This window comes from Sinohyriopsis cumingii, chromosome 15, assembly GCF_028554795.1.
Source record: "Sinohyriopsis cumingii isolate HCF-2022 chromosome 15, ASM2855479v2, whole genome shotgun sequence".
NCBI lineage: Eukaryota > Metazoa > Mollusca > Bivalvia > Unionida > Unionidae > Sinohyriopsis > Sinohyriopsis cumingii.
Window position 1 is genome coordinate 142,664,849 of NC_142975.1, and position 20,425 is coordinate 142,685,273.

General features: G+C 34.8%; 1 protein-coding gene across 1 annotated transcript in view; it reads left to right on the plus strand.

Annotated features, from left to right (window-relative positions):
* The window catches only part of LOC149782949 (N(6)-adenosine-methyltransferase catalytic subunit METTL3-like), a 62,812-nt gene extending 46,582 nt beyond the window's left edge, over window positions 1-16,230 (plus strand). Inside the window, exons 11-15 of the mRNA XM_089934506.1 lie at window positions 3,920-4,107; window positions 8,773-8,811; window positions 9,216-9,324; window positions 15,363-15,428; window positions 16,098-16,230. Of these exons, the coding sequence (XP_089790632.1) occupies window positions 3,920-4,107; window positions 8,773-8,811; window positions 9,216-9,324; window positions 15,363-15,428; window positions 16,098-16,214 (519 nt within the window). The 3' untranslated portion in view covers window positions 16,215-16,230. The remainder of the gene's footprint in view (window positions 1-3,919; window positions 4,108-8,772; window positions 8,812-9,215; window positions 9,325-15,362; window positions 15,429-16,097) is intronic.
* The last annotated feature ends 4,195 nt before the right edge of the window (window positions 16,231-20,425 follow it).

A 20,425-nucleotide genomic window follows, 5' to 3' on the forward strand; every position in this document is an offset into this window, starting at 1 on the left:
ACAAGTAAACTGTGTGATGTCAGGTCATTTTTTCAATCAGTGAAATATTTAATTTACAGTTCAAAGTATAAGTTATATATGATGATTAGTGACTGAGTGATGTCACATTATGTGCAGCATAAATTTAGCAATTCCAGAACATAGATTAACAGAAAAAATGACAAACTTACATACATGTGTGTATTCCATTTAAAATCCAGTGATGTCCGAAACAAATAAATTTGTTGATAAAATGTACTAATCCAAATAGAATAAACACTAATCACTCACGTGATGTGTATTTCCTACTGGAAGTATTTCATGATTTTAGGTGGTTTTATACCAAATCTGTTTTATTTTTTTAGGAAAGTGTATATTTTTCAGCAGCACAATTTTCTAGGGTTCAATATCCTGGCTTTGTAGCCACATTAGTCCTTTTTCCAGTGCAAATATGGCTTCCAAAACAGCATGTTTTTTTCTCGACCGGTTCTCCTGGTCATTGTTTTTAGTAACTCTTGTTGCTGGGGATGTCAATTTCTTTTTTGATGCCTCAGAACTGGATGATATCAGCATTGGTCCTACATTTGATGGTTGGGCAATCCTGGTAATTTAATTCAGTAATGAACATCATCAATTGAGTTCAGATGTCCCCATAGAACAACTTTGGACTCTTCAACATCCTCTTCTGTGAATCACTTGAATTCATAATCCTATTTACAAAATAAGCTTTCCTTGCCAGTAGCTTCTCGTGGGTCGGTGGTTCTTCCCGAGTTCTTCCTCCACCATTAATACTGGCCACCATGCATAGCCTATTGTGTGCTGAAAAATGGCGTTAAACCCCACAACAACAACAACAAAATAAGCTTTCATTTTCCTGGACATCTTCATTGCAAGATTAAATGTCTTGTCACTCATAAATTGTGACAAGACTAAACTCACTATTAAAACTGATTTTTCTGGAATGTGACACTTAGTTGTTTGAATAGACCTTATTTGTACTGTAGCTACATTAACCAATGAACATTCATGTCTTCTGGGTTGCACTGCATCAGATTGCAGAAAGCAGCAGCAAGTTCAAATGACATGCCACATGCTCCATTATAACACAGATTCAGATATAACACAGTCATGGTGTGGCTCCCGAAATTTCATGTACATGTATTTTTCTCGTACATGAAAAAAAAATCTTCCTTACAAGTGTGAAAAAAATGTACAAAGTTTATTATCATTTTGGGGAAGAGATTGTGTATGAATAATACAAGACGATTGTGGTGTAGCTTCTGAAATTTTATATGTATTTTTATCATACACAAAAAAAAATTCTTTTTAAAAGTACGAAAAATAATGTTAAAAAGTTTATTCAGGGATCACGCAGGGCTTCAACAATGTCGCAGATTGGATTTTTTTCCTTATTGGCAGTAAAATGTACCATCTGGTGATTTTTTGTAATTGGCAACATTGTTAGCTGTTTAAACTTGTATATACAACCATTGATTTGGAGTGGAGAAATTCCTAGGCCCCATGAAAGAAAGCCACAAACTTGATAAAAAAATGCACTGAAATTTATATATTGTTACATAAACAAATTCTTATATTGACAAACCATCTTAACAGTGCATTATTATATCATAATCCCCTTATGTTGACATCTAACATTAGTACTGTATGTTGTGAGATATGTTTTTGTGTTTTTTTGTTGACATTTCTGGTTGTGGAGATCAACCGGACGAGGCATTATCTCATAATCTATCTTTCATAAGATTTTCGGCGGCTCACTAGTAATTAATATATTTACATCGACTGACATTTGTATGTGGATGGTAAGTAAAATTCCTCTTCTTTTCACTCAGATATAAATCCTTCAGAACACACACATTTTCTTTAGTAATATCTGTCAGCAGACCAGAACACTTGCATCTCTATCATCTGTTGACCCTTTTTTAAATTTTGACATATGCGTGGAAGCCAGCATCACTCTGCTACCAACAAAAAAATTGATCTTACTTGCTGGTCTATTCAATAGGCAGGGAGGAAGAGTAACTACAATTGACCAAACAACAGCCAATTCCTTTTTTAAAAATATACCCAGATAACATAATTTGCTGAAATTTCAAAGAAAACATTACCTTTGAAGCACCAAATGTTATGAAAATGTACTAAGCAAATGGAAAAAAAGCTGTCCTTTAGCAGTGACTTAAATAACACATGCACCCTTCCTCAAAGAAAGCTGACTACAATCTTCAGTAAAAACAATTTTTCTCCGAAGGAAGTTAGTACCAAACTTAAAAATAAAAGCAATGGAATCTGATGGATTGTTTAATTTTCCAATGTGACTGGAACACATTTACTGTGCCGTGAAAGTTTCCGGTTTGCAGGAAAAAAGTTTATGCTTACAAATGCTACCAATGTGGCTTAAGATGCAAACTAACTTTTACCGACTTGGGATGTACTGAAAAGTAAATGTGCTTCATCATTCATTACATGATTGTGCTATTTTTTTTCACTGAATTTGGGCCTATAACCTGTGATAAAATTATTGAATATTTTAAATCTCTGTGTACATATTTTTGATGAAATGGCTTGTATTGTTGATTCAATGTATGTGATGAAATTTGGGGGTGAGTACACGGTGTTGATACTCTATTCCTGCTGTACAATATACATGTATATATAAACAGTATGTATATATAAACAGTATACACATATATGCACCAATGCATAGATCTCAGAATGAAATAAATATTATATATGCTTTCTCTGTTTTCACTAAAGGTGTATTTCTCATTTAATATGCATCAATTTAAGATGGTAACTGTGCTGATGTAGCACGTAGTTTTGCACCCACAATTTATTTGGGGTACATGCATCATTTTCTTCAGCTAACTGGCCTGGTTGCTTATAACATGGTTTGGTCTATGACATGGTCAGGTTCTATGGATCCCAGCTACCGTGTTATAGTGGAGTCACACTGTATATATAAGAGTAAAACTGATTTAGGCCAAATGTTTCTTAACTAAACGTGCTTTAAACAATAATTCTGGTGTGTTCATTGGGATTAAGCATGCCTGGATAAAATGAGATGTCTTTTCTGGAGGAATGAAATTTTTGGACAACAGTTAATTGAAGAATCATATTCTAGTATAATTATTATACTTTATTTCATTTTCAGTAATACTGGTACTGCAATACCTTTTTTTTCATTTCTCACTATCCATACTGATCTTAAAACATTGATTTAAGACAGTGGGTGGAAATAACAGATACTTCATATATATATATATATATATATATATATATATATATATATATATATATATATATATATATATATATATATACACACACATATATATATATATATATATATATATATGTATATATATATATATATATATATATATATATATATATATATATATATATATATATATATATATATATACTCATATATATATATATACACACATATATATATATATAGAGAGAGAGAATAAATACATACATCCATACATAGGGTAAAACCTGTCTTGAGAGACATGGTTCTCCATACACAGATTTATTGATTATATTATGTGATGACCTGTCTTGAGAGACCATTATGTTTTTGCAGAAGAGAGTGGTCTTTCAAGATAGGTTCTACTGTATAAACATATATGTTGCTAAAAGATGACAGTAATGAAGTTGCTGCAAGGTTACATTAATAAAGCTGATCTATCGAACATCTTTGTAGATATTTTGGAATGTATCAATAAGAAAATAGGTGGCAGGTTTCTGCATCGTATATGGCTACTTTTTCATTGGGTCTGTGAATTCATTCATGTTTTGGAGCAGCAACAAAAATCAATGAAATTGGTACCCTATGAATGTTAGTGAAACTACAGTACGTTACTTTATAAAAAATATAGTGTTACATGCAAACTACTGTGGTACCTTATTCCAGTGGATACAGTGTGACTTGCGTTACCTGGATATGGCTGTGCTGGGGAAGTGTGCAGTCATCATGGCAGATCCCCCTTGGGATATCCACATGGAGCTTCCTTATGGAACCATGGGAGATGATGAAATGAGACATCTACAACTCCCATTCATCCAGGATGATGGATATATATTCCTCTGGGTAACTGGAAGGTCAGTGTTTAGCTCAACCAGTCATAGACTAGGAAAGTTTATGGGTTGGCCTCTTGTATGTTATCTGTCCATCCGTTTATGATTCATCTGTTAGCACAAGCTTAAAATCTTGTACTCCTTGAATGGATGGTCTTATCACATAGTATTTTCTCAGAAAGAAATGAAATTGGTCTGACTTCAGACCAGTGATCTTGAAAATCTTGTAATAACTATTACTACGTATTACTAATATTTGAAAAGTCATATCTGCCTGGAGTTTTCACCAAAAGACTTCTTATGATATCTTGTTGGTCCTAAATGAAAATTGATGCCAATCTGACCTCCAATATGACCACCTTGGTGACCATCTTGATAATCTTATCACTTCTGGGTAGAGCATCATATCAACATGGGCTTTTTGCCAGAAGACTTCTTATGAAGTCTAGTTGATTCCATTTGATTTTCCAATATGGCCCTTGTAGCAGTCACCTAGAAATTCTTGTTCTCAAGACTCTCCATGAATGGATGGTCATATTGACATGGGGTTGTCACCAAAAGACTTGTTGTGATATCTAATTGGTTCTCTGGAGCCACAGTAACTTGGCTGGTAGTGTGTCAAACTAATAATCTACATGTCAAAGTTTCAATACCTGTCCAGGTTGGTGCCTCTGCATTTGGAAATGGCACTTAACTCCCCATTTGCTCTGCATGATGTAGCTAGTAAAGGGCTAATATGCCATTAAATCCATCAAACCAGACCTACTTGAAAATGGTGCCTATTTTAAATCAAATATGGACACCAAAGTGGCCATCTTGAAAATCATGATATATCTACTTATCCTGAATGGATGGTCATATCAAAATAGGATTTTCACCAAAAGGCTTTCTATGATGTCAGGTTGGTCCAAAATTAAAATAGTGCCAGTCAGATATCTAATTTATCTGTCATGGTACTCTCTTGAAAATCTTGTTTTTGATCCTTCTCCTTAATGGATGGTGATATTGAGTTTGGGTTTTACTACCAACATTCACCCAAACATCCAGACAAAAATAATTACCATTCTCTATTGTCCAGGTAATGTGTAATAAGGTAATTAGATTGAATATTCCTAAATATAGTAAATAAAATTAATATCTTTATTGCCACACAATGTATTTCTGATGTTTGTTTTTTGTTTTGTTTGTAAAACTATAAACAGTCTGTTCCTCATATACATGTACTGCTGTTGGTGATAAGTTTTGGTGGAAACTTTGTCTACATATGCAACCCATTTCTAACATTGATATTTTTTAATAATGTAAAGATTGTCTTTGACAGTAGAATATATTACTGAAACTGTCATCTGTTAATATTATTTTACCACCAGAAATATGAAGACAAATATATTTTCCTTTAAAAGTGCTTGAGACAATCTCAACACTAGAATTCCAAATTGATCTTTGCCCTAAATATGTAAGGGAGCCAAATGACCTAGACTGGTTCAGGAGTTTTATTTTATGAATAATGAACCAATTACAATATGATTACCAAAGGGAAATATGCCATTGAATAAACCTGAGACTACAAGAACTTGTGAAACTCATGTGTTGGAGATGTTTGCATTTTCAGAAATGAATGTAAACCCATTTTAGTTAATTAGAAAAGGGAAACAACCCACATACATATATAAAAACAGTTATATCACACTAGTTAATCCACGTTAGTGAGAATAGAATTTATGTGCATGACTTCTTTTGTACACTTTGCAGTGAGAAATACAAATGAAGCCTGCAATCAAGTGTGAGCTAAATGTAATGCTAATGACCATTGATTTTAGTTATGAATTATGATTCATTCATTAATTCCACCAACTATCACTTGATGAAAGGTTGTTTGTCCTTTATCATTAACTTAAACAAACTTGAGTCTTGCTTTCTTTTGTTGCTTGATCAAGAGTTGTGGAGCATGTCAACCATTTTCATTGCTGCTTATTGACCGCCACTTCAATTAATCCATGCGATAATTAGGTTAATCAAAGTGGTTTTATGGCCATCCATATGTGGATGCAATCTCCAATTTTTTAGTTTAGATAAAACATTTCTCAGGTTATGTTCCAACTTGAATTTTTTATTTTATTTTTTTGTGGGCTGGGGTATTAAAAACAAATTTGCTTAGTGTCTGGAGATTTCTTTACACTATTTAAAATTATTACATATTTTGAAAATAGCGTGTCTGTATAAATGGATGCTCTATTAGGGTTAAAAATTTTAAATTATAATTTAATTGATTACATGTAGTTTATACATAACACAATGCACTGTACACTTTCCCTCTGATGGACCTCATACAATGTTTATAGTAAGGCTCTGCCCAGACACAATGCCACTGCCAGCCAGTCTTATGTTAATATGCTTATAACTAGGTACATTGTCCTCTACATCCAATTAGGTGACTGTACAGTAATCATAGGGCAAACTTTCTATGCCAGTAGAAATATGGTTTTGATGTGTATGCTGTGTTTTGTAAACGTTAGTTTGCAAAACTTTTCCCACCTGAACAGCTGTTGAGCAGTGAACAACTGTTATCATTAATTGGGTTTGATAGCATTTGGTCCTTAAGATGGCACTGCATTATGGTTACTTTTCAACCTAGGGCATAATAGATAGTCTCAAGACCTGTGCTGTACAATATTAACAGCTTAGATAACTAAAGTTTCATGAAGAAAAAAATAATAAATAAATGGACTGGGAATTTATGTATTCCCAAGAACAATTTAAAGGAAGTCAAACACTACAAATACTAAGACCATTTTATACAAGTACTAACATAGGTTAAATATTTGTGATTTGCTCATGATCACATGGATTTTTGCATACTACAGATATACTTCACTGCCGAGAAAGTCCTTCCTGATCAGTGCAGTTTAAGTAGGAATAAATATTATTCAATAGTAAACTGTCCATAGTAATTTCTATATTTATGATAGGTTACTGTTATTTATATCTATATTTTTTTGTAACTCCTGATACATAATTTTTATCTAATTTTTGTAACTTTTATTCGTAATTTTAAATTGCACAGATTATTTTTAGTTAGATTTGTGCCTGTGTGACTAGGTTATGTTAAGAGCATAAAATTACATAGGATCTATAAATAGATGCTTACATATGTGTTGACAATTACTAATAATAATCTTAATAATAAGTCTTAATGATGACTTCAGATTAATTTCTCATTGGCTGATGGGTTTTGGATGGTTCTAGAATAATTTAGTAACTTCCTATTGTTTGAGCTAGGTCACATGAATGGGTAATTTCAAGATAAATTGGAGTAGTAAGATATGTCACGTGGGGTATATTGTGCAGTATAGTTGTAATAGAAGGTGTATATAAGGAGAGAACTGAGCAGTCAGATTCATTTATATTTTGGAGTCATCCTCATTTCTTGTGTTCCTATTGTAAGTCTGAAGATGTGTTTTATGTTGTACTTAGATATTATTCGAGAGGAAGAAACATTTGTTTGGATTGTTCAGTGGAAATAGGAGGTGCTCATTATTTGGACTATACTATTTTGGGACTATTGTGAATTATTCAACACTGTCTTTCTATCTTGACAATGTCATGATTCTTGTTGGACTAGTACATTTCCAGGTTTGACATTTATATGGAACTTTTCATTCTTTTGGACTTTTGTAAAACTTCATCAGAATTATTTTGGATTCATTTCATAAAATTGTAGGTTCCTCTCACATTTCATTTATAAGTTTGATAATTAAATTATTTGTTGGTTTTTCTTCTTTCTGTTACTTTATTTTTGATCGTATTGTTGTAACAGTTACTCTTGACAGGTTTACTTCAGCTCTCCCTTGTTATAATGGTCTTCATTATAACACATTTCTGGATACCACTAAGAACACCACAACCAAAATCATACCAATAATAAGAAAACTAGGTGAAGCTTAGCCTTGTATCTTCATTTTCTTTTGAAAACACTAATATTAAACAAATTTTAATGGTTCTGTTACAATATACCCAATAAATCACGGTTACATATATATCGCAGTTCTTAATATATCGCTAGTCTGTATATATCATGGTTCTCAATATAATATGGTTCTGGACCCAGATCATTGCATTATAACAAGGGCAAGCTATATTTATTGTACATACGAATTAGTGGGCAATATGCATATAGCCTAAAGTAGTGAAAGTACATGGTTTTCATAGGTGGCCATAGTTGCAGTGGTTTATCATCAGCTGTAGGTGATTTCACATGCATGAACCATGACTGTAATTTAGAGTTGTCATGTCACCAGTGCTTGTAATTTAGAGTTGTCCCATGACTGTAACCCCACAATTACTCAAAGCCTGTTAATCTTACAAAACTAAATTTCATTTCTGGAGGAGGACTATTAAAGCTTTATAAAAGCAAATTTTGATTTGAGCAGGGAAGAAGTGTATTCTTGTTTGTATCAACACATTAAAATGCCTCACCTTTGATATTATAGACATGAACATTCTATTATATAGTACACCTTTATACTCTGCCACCGAGGTCAATATATATGACATCTAGGCCACTTTAGTCTCATTTATTTTCTGCAAGATAAGTTTCAGTGTTTACAATGGCTTCTTGAGACCTCTAAAAGCTTTGTAAAGTTGGGCTATGTAATTTGTGATAACGCTTTATACTTGTTTCTTTTGCAGAGCTATGGAACTTGGAAGAGAGTGCCTTGAGACTTGGGGGTAAGCTAAATGTCTGATGGCAGTGCATTGAATATACCTTTGGTAAATGTTTGCATGTAGAAAACATATATATATATTTTGTTCTTTTTTTTACATGATTAGGTTCAGAATGGTTTTACAAAAAAAGCAACACAAAAAAATCCATTGCTGAAGCGCCATATATGATTTTCATACAAGAGTACAGCTGGCACACATGTCAAACTATTTGAAATTGACTTGATCTAGCATGAATGTAAATGATGTTAATGATGATGGTTTGTACTAGCATACCATAGCTCTTGCTTCGTCTGCCAATCTTAAACATATATTCTGGAAAGAATTCTAATATAGAACTCATCTGGAACTTAAAATAAATTGTGAAAAAAAATCCCAGCATCTGAAATAAATCTGCTTCATGTTTGTAGGTACAAGAGAGTAGATGAGATAATCTGGGTAAAAACTAATCAGCTTCAAAGAATCATCCGTACTGGAAGAACTGGTCACTGGCTAAACCATGGCAAGGAGCATTGTCTGGTAAGAATAATCTGTACTGGAAGAACTGGTCACTGGCTAAACCATGGCAAGGAGCATTGTCTGGTAAGAATAATCTGTACTGGAAGAACTGGTCACTGGCTCAACCAAGGAAAAGAGCATTGTATGGTAAGAATCGTGTATGTGGAAGAACTGGTCACTGGCTAAACCATGGCAAAGAGCATTGTCTTGTAAGAACTGTGTATAGTGGAAAAACTGGTCACTGGCTCAACCTTTGCAAGGAGCATTGTCTGGTAATAATCATTCCTATTAGAAGAACTCGTTACTGGCTGAACCATATCAAAGAGCATTGTTTGGTAAGAACCATTTGTACTAGAAGAACTGGTCACTGGCTCAACCATGGCAACAAGCATTGTTTTGGTAAGAACCATTTGTACTGGAAGAACTGGTCACTGGTTTAACCATGGCAAGAAGCATTGTCCTGTAAAAATAATCCACACTGGAAGAACTGGTCACTGGCTCAACCATGGCAAGAAGCATTGTCATGTAAGAATAATCCCACTGGAAAAACTGGTCACTGGCTTAACCATGGCAAGATGCATTGTCTTGTAAGAATAATCCACACTGGAAAAACTGGTCACTGGCTTAACCATGGCAAGAAGCACTGTCTTGTAAGAATAATCCGCACTGGAAGAAGTGGTCACTGGCTTAACCATGGCAAGAAGCACTGTCTTGTAAGAATAATCCGCACTGGAAAAACTGGTCACTGGCTTAACCATGGCAAGAAGCACTGTCTTGTAAGAATAATCCGCACTGGAAAAACTGGTCACTGGCTTAACCATGGCAAGAAGCATTGTCTTGTAAGAATAATCCGCACTGGAAAAACTGGTCACTGGCTTAACCATGGCAAGAAGCATTGTCTTGTAAGAATAATCCACACTGGAAAAACTGGTCACTGGCTTAACCATGGCAAGAAGCATTGTCTTGTAAGAATAATCCACACTGGAAAAACTGGTCACTGGCTTAACCATGGCAAGAAGCATCGTCTTGTAAGAATAATCCACACTGGAAGAACTGGTCACTGGCTCAACCATGGCAAGAAGCATTGTCTTGCAAGAATAATCTGCACAGGAAGAACTGGTCACTGGCTTAACCATGGCAAGATGCATTGTCTTATAAGAATAATCCACACTGGAAGAACTGGTCACTGGCTTAACCATGGCAAGATGCATTGTCTTATAAGAATAATCCACACCGGAAGAGCTGGTCATTGGCTTAACCATGGCAAGATGCATTGTCTTGTAAGAATAATCCGCACTGGAAGAACTGGTCACTGGATCAACCATGGCAAGAAGCATTGTCTTGTAAGAATAATCCACACAGGAAGAACTAGTCACTGGCCTAACCATGGTACAGAGCCTTGTCTGGTAATAATGTCAAGAACATTAATTTAACATTGATACAAAATTGTCAGTATTAAGATTCTAATTAAAATATCTTCTCTTCTATTGCCTCTTTCATTTCATTGTTGATACATCTTTGGATAAGAGTCTTTCAAACACCAACATGAGGTTGCTGTGTCATGCTTTCTGGGGTTTATTCAACATTACTTCAAAATACTGACTATACCAGAGCAGGGTTATCTGCTTTCCGCTTATTGACAACCCTAAAACTAGTTTTCACATAGACAGCTTTTTCATTTCATTAGGGCCCCACATTGTGATGTGGGAACCCTGTTGTCACCTTTTCTGTCTGTCTGCACCTCTGTTCATCCATTCAAACTACCATCAGTACTCAGTTATAAGTTGGTTCTTTCTGAAAACAGTATGGACCCAGATCTGCTTTCATATAATGTGCCATCATATCAGTGACTGTGTTTTCTTTTTTGTTTTACTCATTACTCTAAACAAACTGCATAGACCCATATCTGCCAGTACATTATGTGATAGCAGGTCTGGGACTGGGCATTTGGATCTGACTTATAAGCTTGTATATATGGTAAATGAATGAGAACTAAACTCCTGCTCCTAGCATCATAGTTGTCACTGTTTTGGCATTTCATGCTCCATTGACTATGTAGACATTTTATACTGGAATCATTGTAGGCATTTCATGCTCCATTGACTATGTACACATTTTATACTGAAGTCAGTTTCTTGAAAACTGATGCTTTTCTGGTCATTAAACTTAATAGAGTTGAACCCCGATTTTGTGCAATCATTGGGGTCCACAAAATGATATTGTGTTATATACCACATAATGTTACAGCCAAACAAGTCAGTCAACTGAAGAAAATTGTGCATACCCCTCCCCCCAAAAAAGAAGTTGAAATGGGGTGGGGGCAGAAGTGGGCTCAATAATTTAGACTTCATTGACATGGGTAATTATAAACTTCTTCCATATTAAACAAGAAGTATAGTTACTAAGTATTTGATATTTATGTATACAAAATCTCCAACATAAGCAGATATAGTTTCAGGATATGTATTCCCTAGTCAAATCTGTTTTTAACCATAATAGTAATTCCATCAAAATATTCTTAAACTAAGTCTACAACTAAAAACAAACAAAACATTTGCTAGGTTCATTTGAATCTTGACATTTAATTTCTGGCTAGTACATTCACACAAACTTATAAAATGGGTATTTTGTTCCCATAATATTCATATTTACTGAACATGTCCAAAGGGTCTGATTTCTGACTGACAATAAAAATGCATAACTCAGTGAGAGTGTCTAAAACGAAACCAGTATTAAGGCTCAATAGGTACATTTATTATGTACTTGTGAAATATAGAGACTTGTTGGCAAAATAATTTTCATATTTTTTCCATTCATATTTATTCACATGAAAAATGTATCCATATATTTTCATATGTGAAAATAGAAGCTATCCCATTGTGCCATGTGATGCTTAATTATGTGTGTATACAAAGGTTTTACATGCAGCTACATAAACAAGTAGTTGGTGAACTAGAACAAATAAACAAACACTGCTTTACATCTTAGACATGGAAATTAATCATTGTTGAAGAAATTTGACTGGATGCCGTTCACATCTCTCTGAAGTTATTTCCCCTTCCTTGACAAACAATGATAAACGGTTGTGGTACATAGCTGAATCAGACTTGCATTGTTTTCAAATAGGATCCAATAGTTTAAAAATGGCAAAATGTAATTTACTGCGACAGATTAAGTCCTACCGCTTTCTTAAATCACATATATTATGATTAGCCTATGAATGTAAGGTGAATTTATGAAGAGAAGGTTGGAGTAAGCATGTTGTGTTGAAGAGTGCATTTAATCTTCTAAGCTTTGATTCTGAGCCAAGTTTAGTTTATGATAAAAGAAAATTTTCTTTTCCTACTTTAATACCAGAGATATTTCAACTTGTGGTACCAAAAACAATATATTTTAACTTGTAGCTTTGCCACTTTTTAAAATTTCATGTCTTCAGTACCACACAGTGAAATATATCCGGTATCAGTGTAGGAAAAGAAAATATCCTGCAAGTAATTGATCTAAAAATTGATACAGAAGGTCAAAAGTATTGACCTCATAAAGCTCTTGTAATGCGAATTCAACAGATGTATGTACAGGGTAAACTGCGTGTATCCAGTGTGGAAGTAAATCATTGAATTGTGTGGGTTTGTAGCAAGTTTCTTACATAATTTAAAGTTATTCTCTAATGGCCTGAGAATAGAAATCAATAAAACCCACCATTCATTGAAACATTTGTTTTATAATTATGACTTTGCTTCACTGCAGAACAAAAAACAGGGAGTAGACTGTTTGATTAAATTAGGCCATCTTTCCACCTCTATAACTTAAATGATTTTGTTCCAATCAGAGTTAACACCGGAAAGACAGTTTTTTGTGTATATGTGAATGATTTGAAGCCCAAAAAAAAAAAGTGTTGAAAGGGGTTGGAAGTTGTTTTACATGTGTGTGGCGAGGACCAAAAATGCTGATAATTAGCTTCATAAACTTGTGTCTGTGGTAAGTATGATGGGTAATTGAGCAGGCATCAATAATCTTTTGTTTTCCCTTAGAAGTGTTGGTCAATTAATTGATTTATAAATTCAGGTAAGAAGCTTTTTCACACCAGTGCATTGTTTGCTTGACTTGTAAACACTAAATATTGAAGCTAACTGTATTTCTTTAACTCCAGACTTAATCCTGCCCTGGGCTTCAAGCTTCTTTTGAACTGTAAAAGCATTTTTTTGTTTCTGTATCCCATTATCTATCATAAATACCAACTAATTAATGCTTTCACTCCTGTTTGTTTGAATGAGTACAGCATGAATACAGTAGAATCACTGATTAGTCTCATTGTGATATTGAGATGCCCATAATGAAAACACAGATAGCTTTGTATGATTACAGTGGTCAGGAGTCTGTTATCTCCATGTGGCAAGCTGGCTGTCCAGACAGATTGCACAGCCAGCCAGCTATACCAAGCAAATCACACAAGCTGTCAGGACAACAAAACATATTGTGACTTGGTACATTGTTCTGAGTTACAGATAGGGTTTAATATGTTATAATACCTGTAAAAAGAGTTACAGTTTGGGTTTAATGTGTTAGTACTCCTTTAAAGAGTGTTGCAGATAGGATTTATTGTGTTATAGTTCCTGTAAAGAGTTATATATAAGATTAAAGTGTTAGTGCTCATGTAAAGAGTGTTACAGATAAGGTTTAATGTGTTATAATACCTGTAAAAAGAATTACAGATAGGGTTTAATGTGTTACTGATCCTTTAAAGAGTGTTACAGATAGGGTTTAATGTGTTATAGTTCCTGTAAAGAGTTATAGATAAGGTTTAATGTGTTATAGTTTCTGCAGAGAGTTACAGTATATATATATATATATATATATATATATATATATATAAAGCATATCAGTAAAAAAAATCCAACTAATTCAAGCTTTTGGCTTCTTACTAAGATGTTTTATCTCAAAAAGGCACAGAAAACTGTTATAATAGTTACCTACAACCCTGCTTAAATACTGCAATACTAAATGGAGTAATTCAAATGATAAAAACTTAACAAATCTAGCAGATCTTCAAAATAGATCATTCAGACTACTATCAGTCCAGACAGAAACATGGAAAACATAACAAAAAAGTTAAAAATATTACCAATTAAAGACCTAACCCATTTTTAAGATATCTAATTTAATGTACAAGATTTCCAGTAACAGTGCTCTGTGTGTTTACTGTCACTACTCCAATACAGGTAGGGGCCCCGAGTGGTCAAAAGCGCTCTCCGTTACGGATCACTGCCATCTCACCTCTGTCTGCGCGGTTCGAGTCTCGGATTCAGCCATTGTGGGTATGTGAGAAAGCTTGCCAGTAGCTTCTCGTGGGTTGGTGGTTCTTTCCGGGTCTTCCCGGCTTCTTCCTCCACCATTAATACTGGCCGCCATGTATAGCCTATCGTGTGCTGAAAAATGGCGTTAAACCCCAGAACAACAACAACCAATACAGGTAACATGGTGATGCTCCCCACCTGAGATCCATGCATACCAAACAGTATCAAATCCCCACAACAAAATAAGGAATTATTCAAAAGAAATTTACAATACTCAGGAGCTTTACACTGTAGAGATTAAAAATGCCTACTCTATTTCTTTCCTCCAAAATCAACATGTCCAGTGAATATACATGTGTATTGTTTTATATACATGCTGATATATATATGTGTGTGTGTGTGTGTGTGTGTGTATAAGTGTGTCTGTTTGTGAACAAGCGCATTCTTTTGTCGCCTCATGGTAGATCAGTTCTTAAGATAATTGTGTTACCCTCTTTAAATAAAATTATTATTATTATTATTATTATTATTATTATTATTATTATTATTTGTAATGGTACCATGAGTAGATTAGTAATAGCCTAAAATAGTATTCTTGTCTGTTGGTCTTTCCTCCCATCCAACTGGTCAGGTTTTACATGTAGCTTAGTTCCTCTTGTGTTCTGGTTGAGCATTTGTGTTCTACACAAAAAATGCCTCATTCTGTGATGTTTGTATGGTGTATACAGACTTTTTTTTATACAGATGTTTCCCTCTTTTGAGTAGGTAGGAGTCAAAGGGAACCCAAAGGGAGTCAATAAAGGATTGGATTGTGATGTGATAGTAGCAGAGGTAAGATGTTCAGATTTAGTGAATCATACAATGTCATAAGGAAGATATCAAGTGGTCACTAAACACAAAATATGATTTATTTATTAAAACCATTCAAACAATGGAGCAGGTTTATGTTGAAATAAAGTTTTCTCAAATCCTTGAAGATTTGCTAATCATCATGCCTTAAAAGAACTTTTTTTATACTGAATTTCACAAAGGTTTATGAAACTTTAATTCACAAATATCATGTAAAGAAGGAAATGATTACAATGGCCAAAAATGTTTCGCATTGTCTGAATTTTGTGAAACCTTTTTTTAACACAAAATATTTGAAACTTTTTGTCTCTTAGTCAGTGAAATTGTGACCAGATTAAAGTATTCTCCCTAATTGTAATAAGGTCAACTTAAAACACTGAAGCATCCAATTGCATTTCTGAGTCTGTACATTACACTATATTAGGTTTTCTGTTTATAAAAATGTGTCATGTTTAGGGAATAGAATCATCAGTTCTAATATCTTATGATGTGGTAAAACTCAATGAATGATTTCAGTCCTTTAATAATGTAGGGTAGAAATTATTTAGTTTATATATATATTTTTTAAATTACATCAAAAGTTACAACCATTCTAACATCTTGTTTGTAACGGATTTCCATAATTGATTGATAGACCTGTTCATCCCATAGGTTAGAGCAACCAGTCATAAGCCTGATGAAATATATGGAATCATAGAAAGATTGTCTCCAGGGACACGAAAGGTGGAGCTTTTTGGAAGGCCACATAATGTCCAGCCCAACTGGTGAGTTAGAGACATTTCTCTGTTGAATACATTCCCTGATGGCATTCAAATTATGAACTAAGCACTGCTACCTCTTGAATCATACAGTCCTGGAAAGACAAAAATGACTTGGGTATGCTGAAACTCAGTATTTTGTTTGCCACACTCCATTGTGATGTTTTAGGATCAAAATCAGCAAAAACAAATGGCCCTCATTTGCAAGCCTTAATGCCAAGGGGAGTCATAAAATCATGATCTTTGCATATAATACTCTGTTTGCCTTTAAGCACGCTGAAGACATAGTATGGCTGTGTTCAGTACTATGATTGTAAACTATTATGAAGAACATTTTAGTTGAAAATAGTTACAGAAATTAATTTAACAAATATACATATTGCTGATCCTCGATCTATTTATTAGTTTAGCTCTGAGACATAGAAACAACTTTCTTCACATAATATTAATAGGTGGGTTTTTTTCCCTAGCCAGATTTGTTCCTACAACTGCTGCCAGTGTCTGCATGCTTAGAAACTCCAGGGTATGTTAGTTTCCTCTTCCTGCAGTGCAGTTGTGTGATGTGTATCCCTTTTGCAGTAGGATACAGAATCACATTCTGTTATAACCTGTAAATTGAGGAGGGCTTTAAAGACCAGTTTGATGAAGGAATCCTGATTTCATGTAATGGAATATATTTGTGGCATTTAGAGTGCCTTCCTTCATCCATATCTTAGTGCACTTCATTTTGTGGAAATGTTTTACCAGCAGCACCAACACATTGGTGTCATACAACAACACTCTGCACCAGTGTGTATTCAGTGTAAAACAAGCCTGGTATCTTACCCTTTTTGGTTGGCCTGTAGTTGTTCATTGTCCAATTCAGGGTTAGATGTCTGAACCTGTCCTCTCTTTGGAATCTGGCAGGAACTACTGAAGTTTTGTCAGCAGGAGCATTTGTAATCAGATGGTCTCACAGGAAGCATTTCTGCCATTATAGCACGCACAGTAAAACAAAGTCCGGAGATAGAGACAGGTACAGACCTATCTTCCACTACCCTTAATTGAAGTTTTTCTACTATGATCAAAGTGACATCAATCCTGTCAAGGGTCTTCTTGCATGAACGATAAGTTCAACAAATGCATCTGCCAGTTAACCAAAGTTCATGTCTCCTGCAGGTTTCCGAAGTGGTGTTATGTAGACTTGGGCTTCCATCACCAGGCAGGACTTTCTGTAAAAGGTAACCTATTCTGATTAGGTTATATCCTTGGTCATCATTGAGGATGGCTTTTATGCCAGTCATTAAACAGCAATTTGAGTGTGCAAGGGCAGTTGACACAGTCATCAGCTTATGTTGTAATATCTTGTGCAGATCCACCGTCCTACCATTATGGTAGGCAGTGATGAGGCACTGAAATATATTTCTGTCTGCTTTTATATTGGGTTCTTTTCCCTTGGCTTCTGTTTTTACTTCATACAGGGAAGAGAAAGTCAGTGCCTTTAACTTGTGTAGAGGATCTCTGAACTTGTATGACCATCATCAGAGATGATAAATCTTCCTTTCACAAAAGTGTTAAGCTCTTGATCATTCAGAAGAAATTCCTGTGCATCACTAATTGCCAGATATTTATTAGCAATATTCAAGATGACATGATCATAGGATTGTGCAAACATGTTGAATCTCTCTAGTTTTGAATAAATTTGTTTTCGTATTCATTATCCCATTTTATTCTAGCTGGAATGGTTTCATTGTGAATCACATCATGCCCAACCATGATCAGTGCCTTCATTTTTTGTTGCAATTCAGTTATTGAGGTATAGGACAGATCCCATCTGTTAAGTACTGACACGGACTTCATAACTTTTATGATATCAGTACCTTTTTTTCCTGTTGCATTTTGCCACTCCCAGCTCAAGTGAGAGTCACTTGGTTGAATCTTTGGTCTGATTCCTTCACAACAAAGTTACTTGTAGAACTCATCTTTGATTTCATCAGGTAGCTGGTTCATCTCAGCTAAATATGTGCAACTCCACCATGCATAGCTAGTATGATCAGTATTGAAAGAATGGAATCAGTTGCTGAAGAGCACAGCAGGGAAGCTTCCAGAGACCATCACATTGGATCCTAATGAGGGAGAGTAACATGAAAGTATGAAACTGACACGGTCAATTTTTATTATCAGATACCTCACAACACTGTCCCAGTTGTCAGTGTTTCAGTCCTGCCTTCTGGCAGTCCATGCATTCCAGGTAGTGATTAGTTTGTCCAGAGGTCATTCATCATACCAGTTGTTCATCCCACACAGAACCACATGGGGACCAGTATAAACACTTTATTCTGCTAGTCTAATGACCTTCTATACAGCCTTATTTTCAGGAGCCTTCCATCTAGTAGGCAGAACAGACATTGTTGTTTACCCAGCCGCCAAGTACATCTTGCAGGCCAAGCATTATTGGCATATCCAATAGAGAAATACTAGCTGACATTTATGTACAATGGTACTACTTTTTAAATGTTGCTTTTTATGTTGTACAGGGACTTAAAAGCTGTGCTGGATGAGTATGATGAAAAATTAAATCTGCTGCCTCACTCTGACTTTACCATGGAGTTAGTTTTAATGCACAGTGGAGAACATTTAGCAAATTTTAATGCCTTCTGACTACACAGTGGAGAACATTCAACAAATTTTAACACCTTCTGACTGTGCAGTGGAGAACATTTATCAAATTTTAACACCTTCTGATTGCACAGTGGAGAATATTTATCAAATTTTAACACGTTCTGACTGCACAGTGGAGAACATTTATCAAATTTTAACACCTTCTGACTGTGCAGTGGAGAACAGTTATCAAATTTTAACACGTTCTGACTACACAGTGGAGAACATTTAACAAATTTTAACACCTGATGACTGTGCAGTGGAGAACATTTATCAAATTTTAATGCCTTCTGACTACACAGTGGAGAACATGTAACAAATTTTAACACCTTCTGACTGCACAGTGGAGAACATTTATCAAATTTTAACACCTTCTGACTGCACAGTGGAGAATATTTATCAAATTTTAACACGTTCTGACTGCACAGTGGAGAACATTTAGCAAATTTTTACACCTTCTGACTGTGCAGTGGAGAACAGTTATCAAATTTTAACACCTTCTGACTACACAGTGGAGAACATTTATCAAATTTTAACACCTTCTGACTGCACAGTGGAGAACATTTATCAAATTTTAACACCTTCTGACTGCGCAGTGGAGAACATTTATCAAATTTTAACACCTTCTGACTCCACAGTGGAGAACATTTAGCAAATTTTAACACCTTCTGACTGCACAGTGGAGAACATTTAGCAAATTTTGACACCTGATGACTGCACAGTGGAGAACATTTATCAGATTTTAACCTGACTGCACAGTGGAGAACATTTAGCAAATTTTAACACCTGATGACTGCACAGTGGAGAACATTTAGCAAATTTTAACACCTTCTGACTGCACAGTGGAGAACATTTAGCAAATTTTAACACCTTCTGACTGCACAGTGGAGAACATTTATCAAATTTTAACACCTTCTGACTCCACAGTGGAGAACATTTATCAAATTTTAATGCCTTCTGACTGTGCAGTGGAGAACATTTAACAAATTTTAACACCTTCTGACTACACAGTGGAGAACATTTATCAAATTTTAATGCCTTCTGACTGCAGTGGAGAACATTTAACAAATTTTAACACCTTCTGACTGCACAGTGGAGAACATTTATCAAATTTTAATGCCTTCTGACTGTGCAGTGGAGAACATTTAACAAATTTTAATGCCTTCTGACTGTGCAGTGGAGAACATTTATCAAATTTTAATGCCTTCTGACTACACAGTGGAGAACATTCAACAAATTTTAACACCTTCTGACTGTGCAGTGGAGAACATTTATCAAATTTTAACATGTTCTGACTGCACAGTGGAGAATATTTATCAAATTTTAACACCTTCTGACTGCACAGTGGAGAACATTTATCAAATTTTAACACCTTCTGACTGCACAGTGGAGAATATTTATCAAATTTTAACACGTTCTGACTGCACAGTGGAGAACATTTAGCAAATTTTAATGCCTTCTGACTACACAGTGGAGAACATTCAACAAATTTTAACACCTTCTGACTGTGCAGTGGAGAACATTTATCAAATTTTTACACCTTCTGACTGCACAGTGGAGAATATTTATCAAATTTTAACA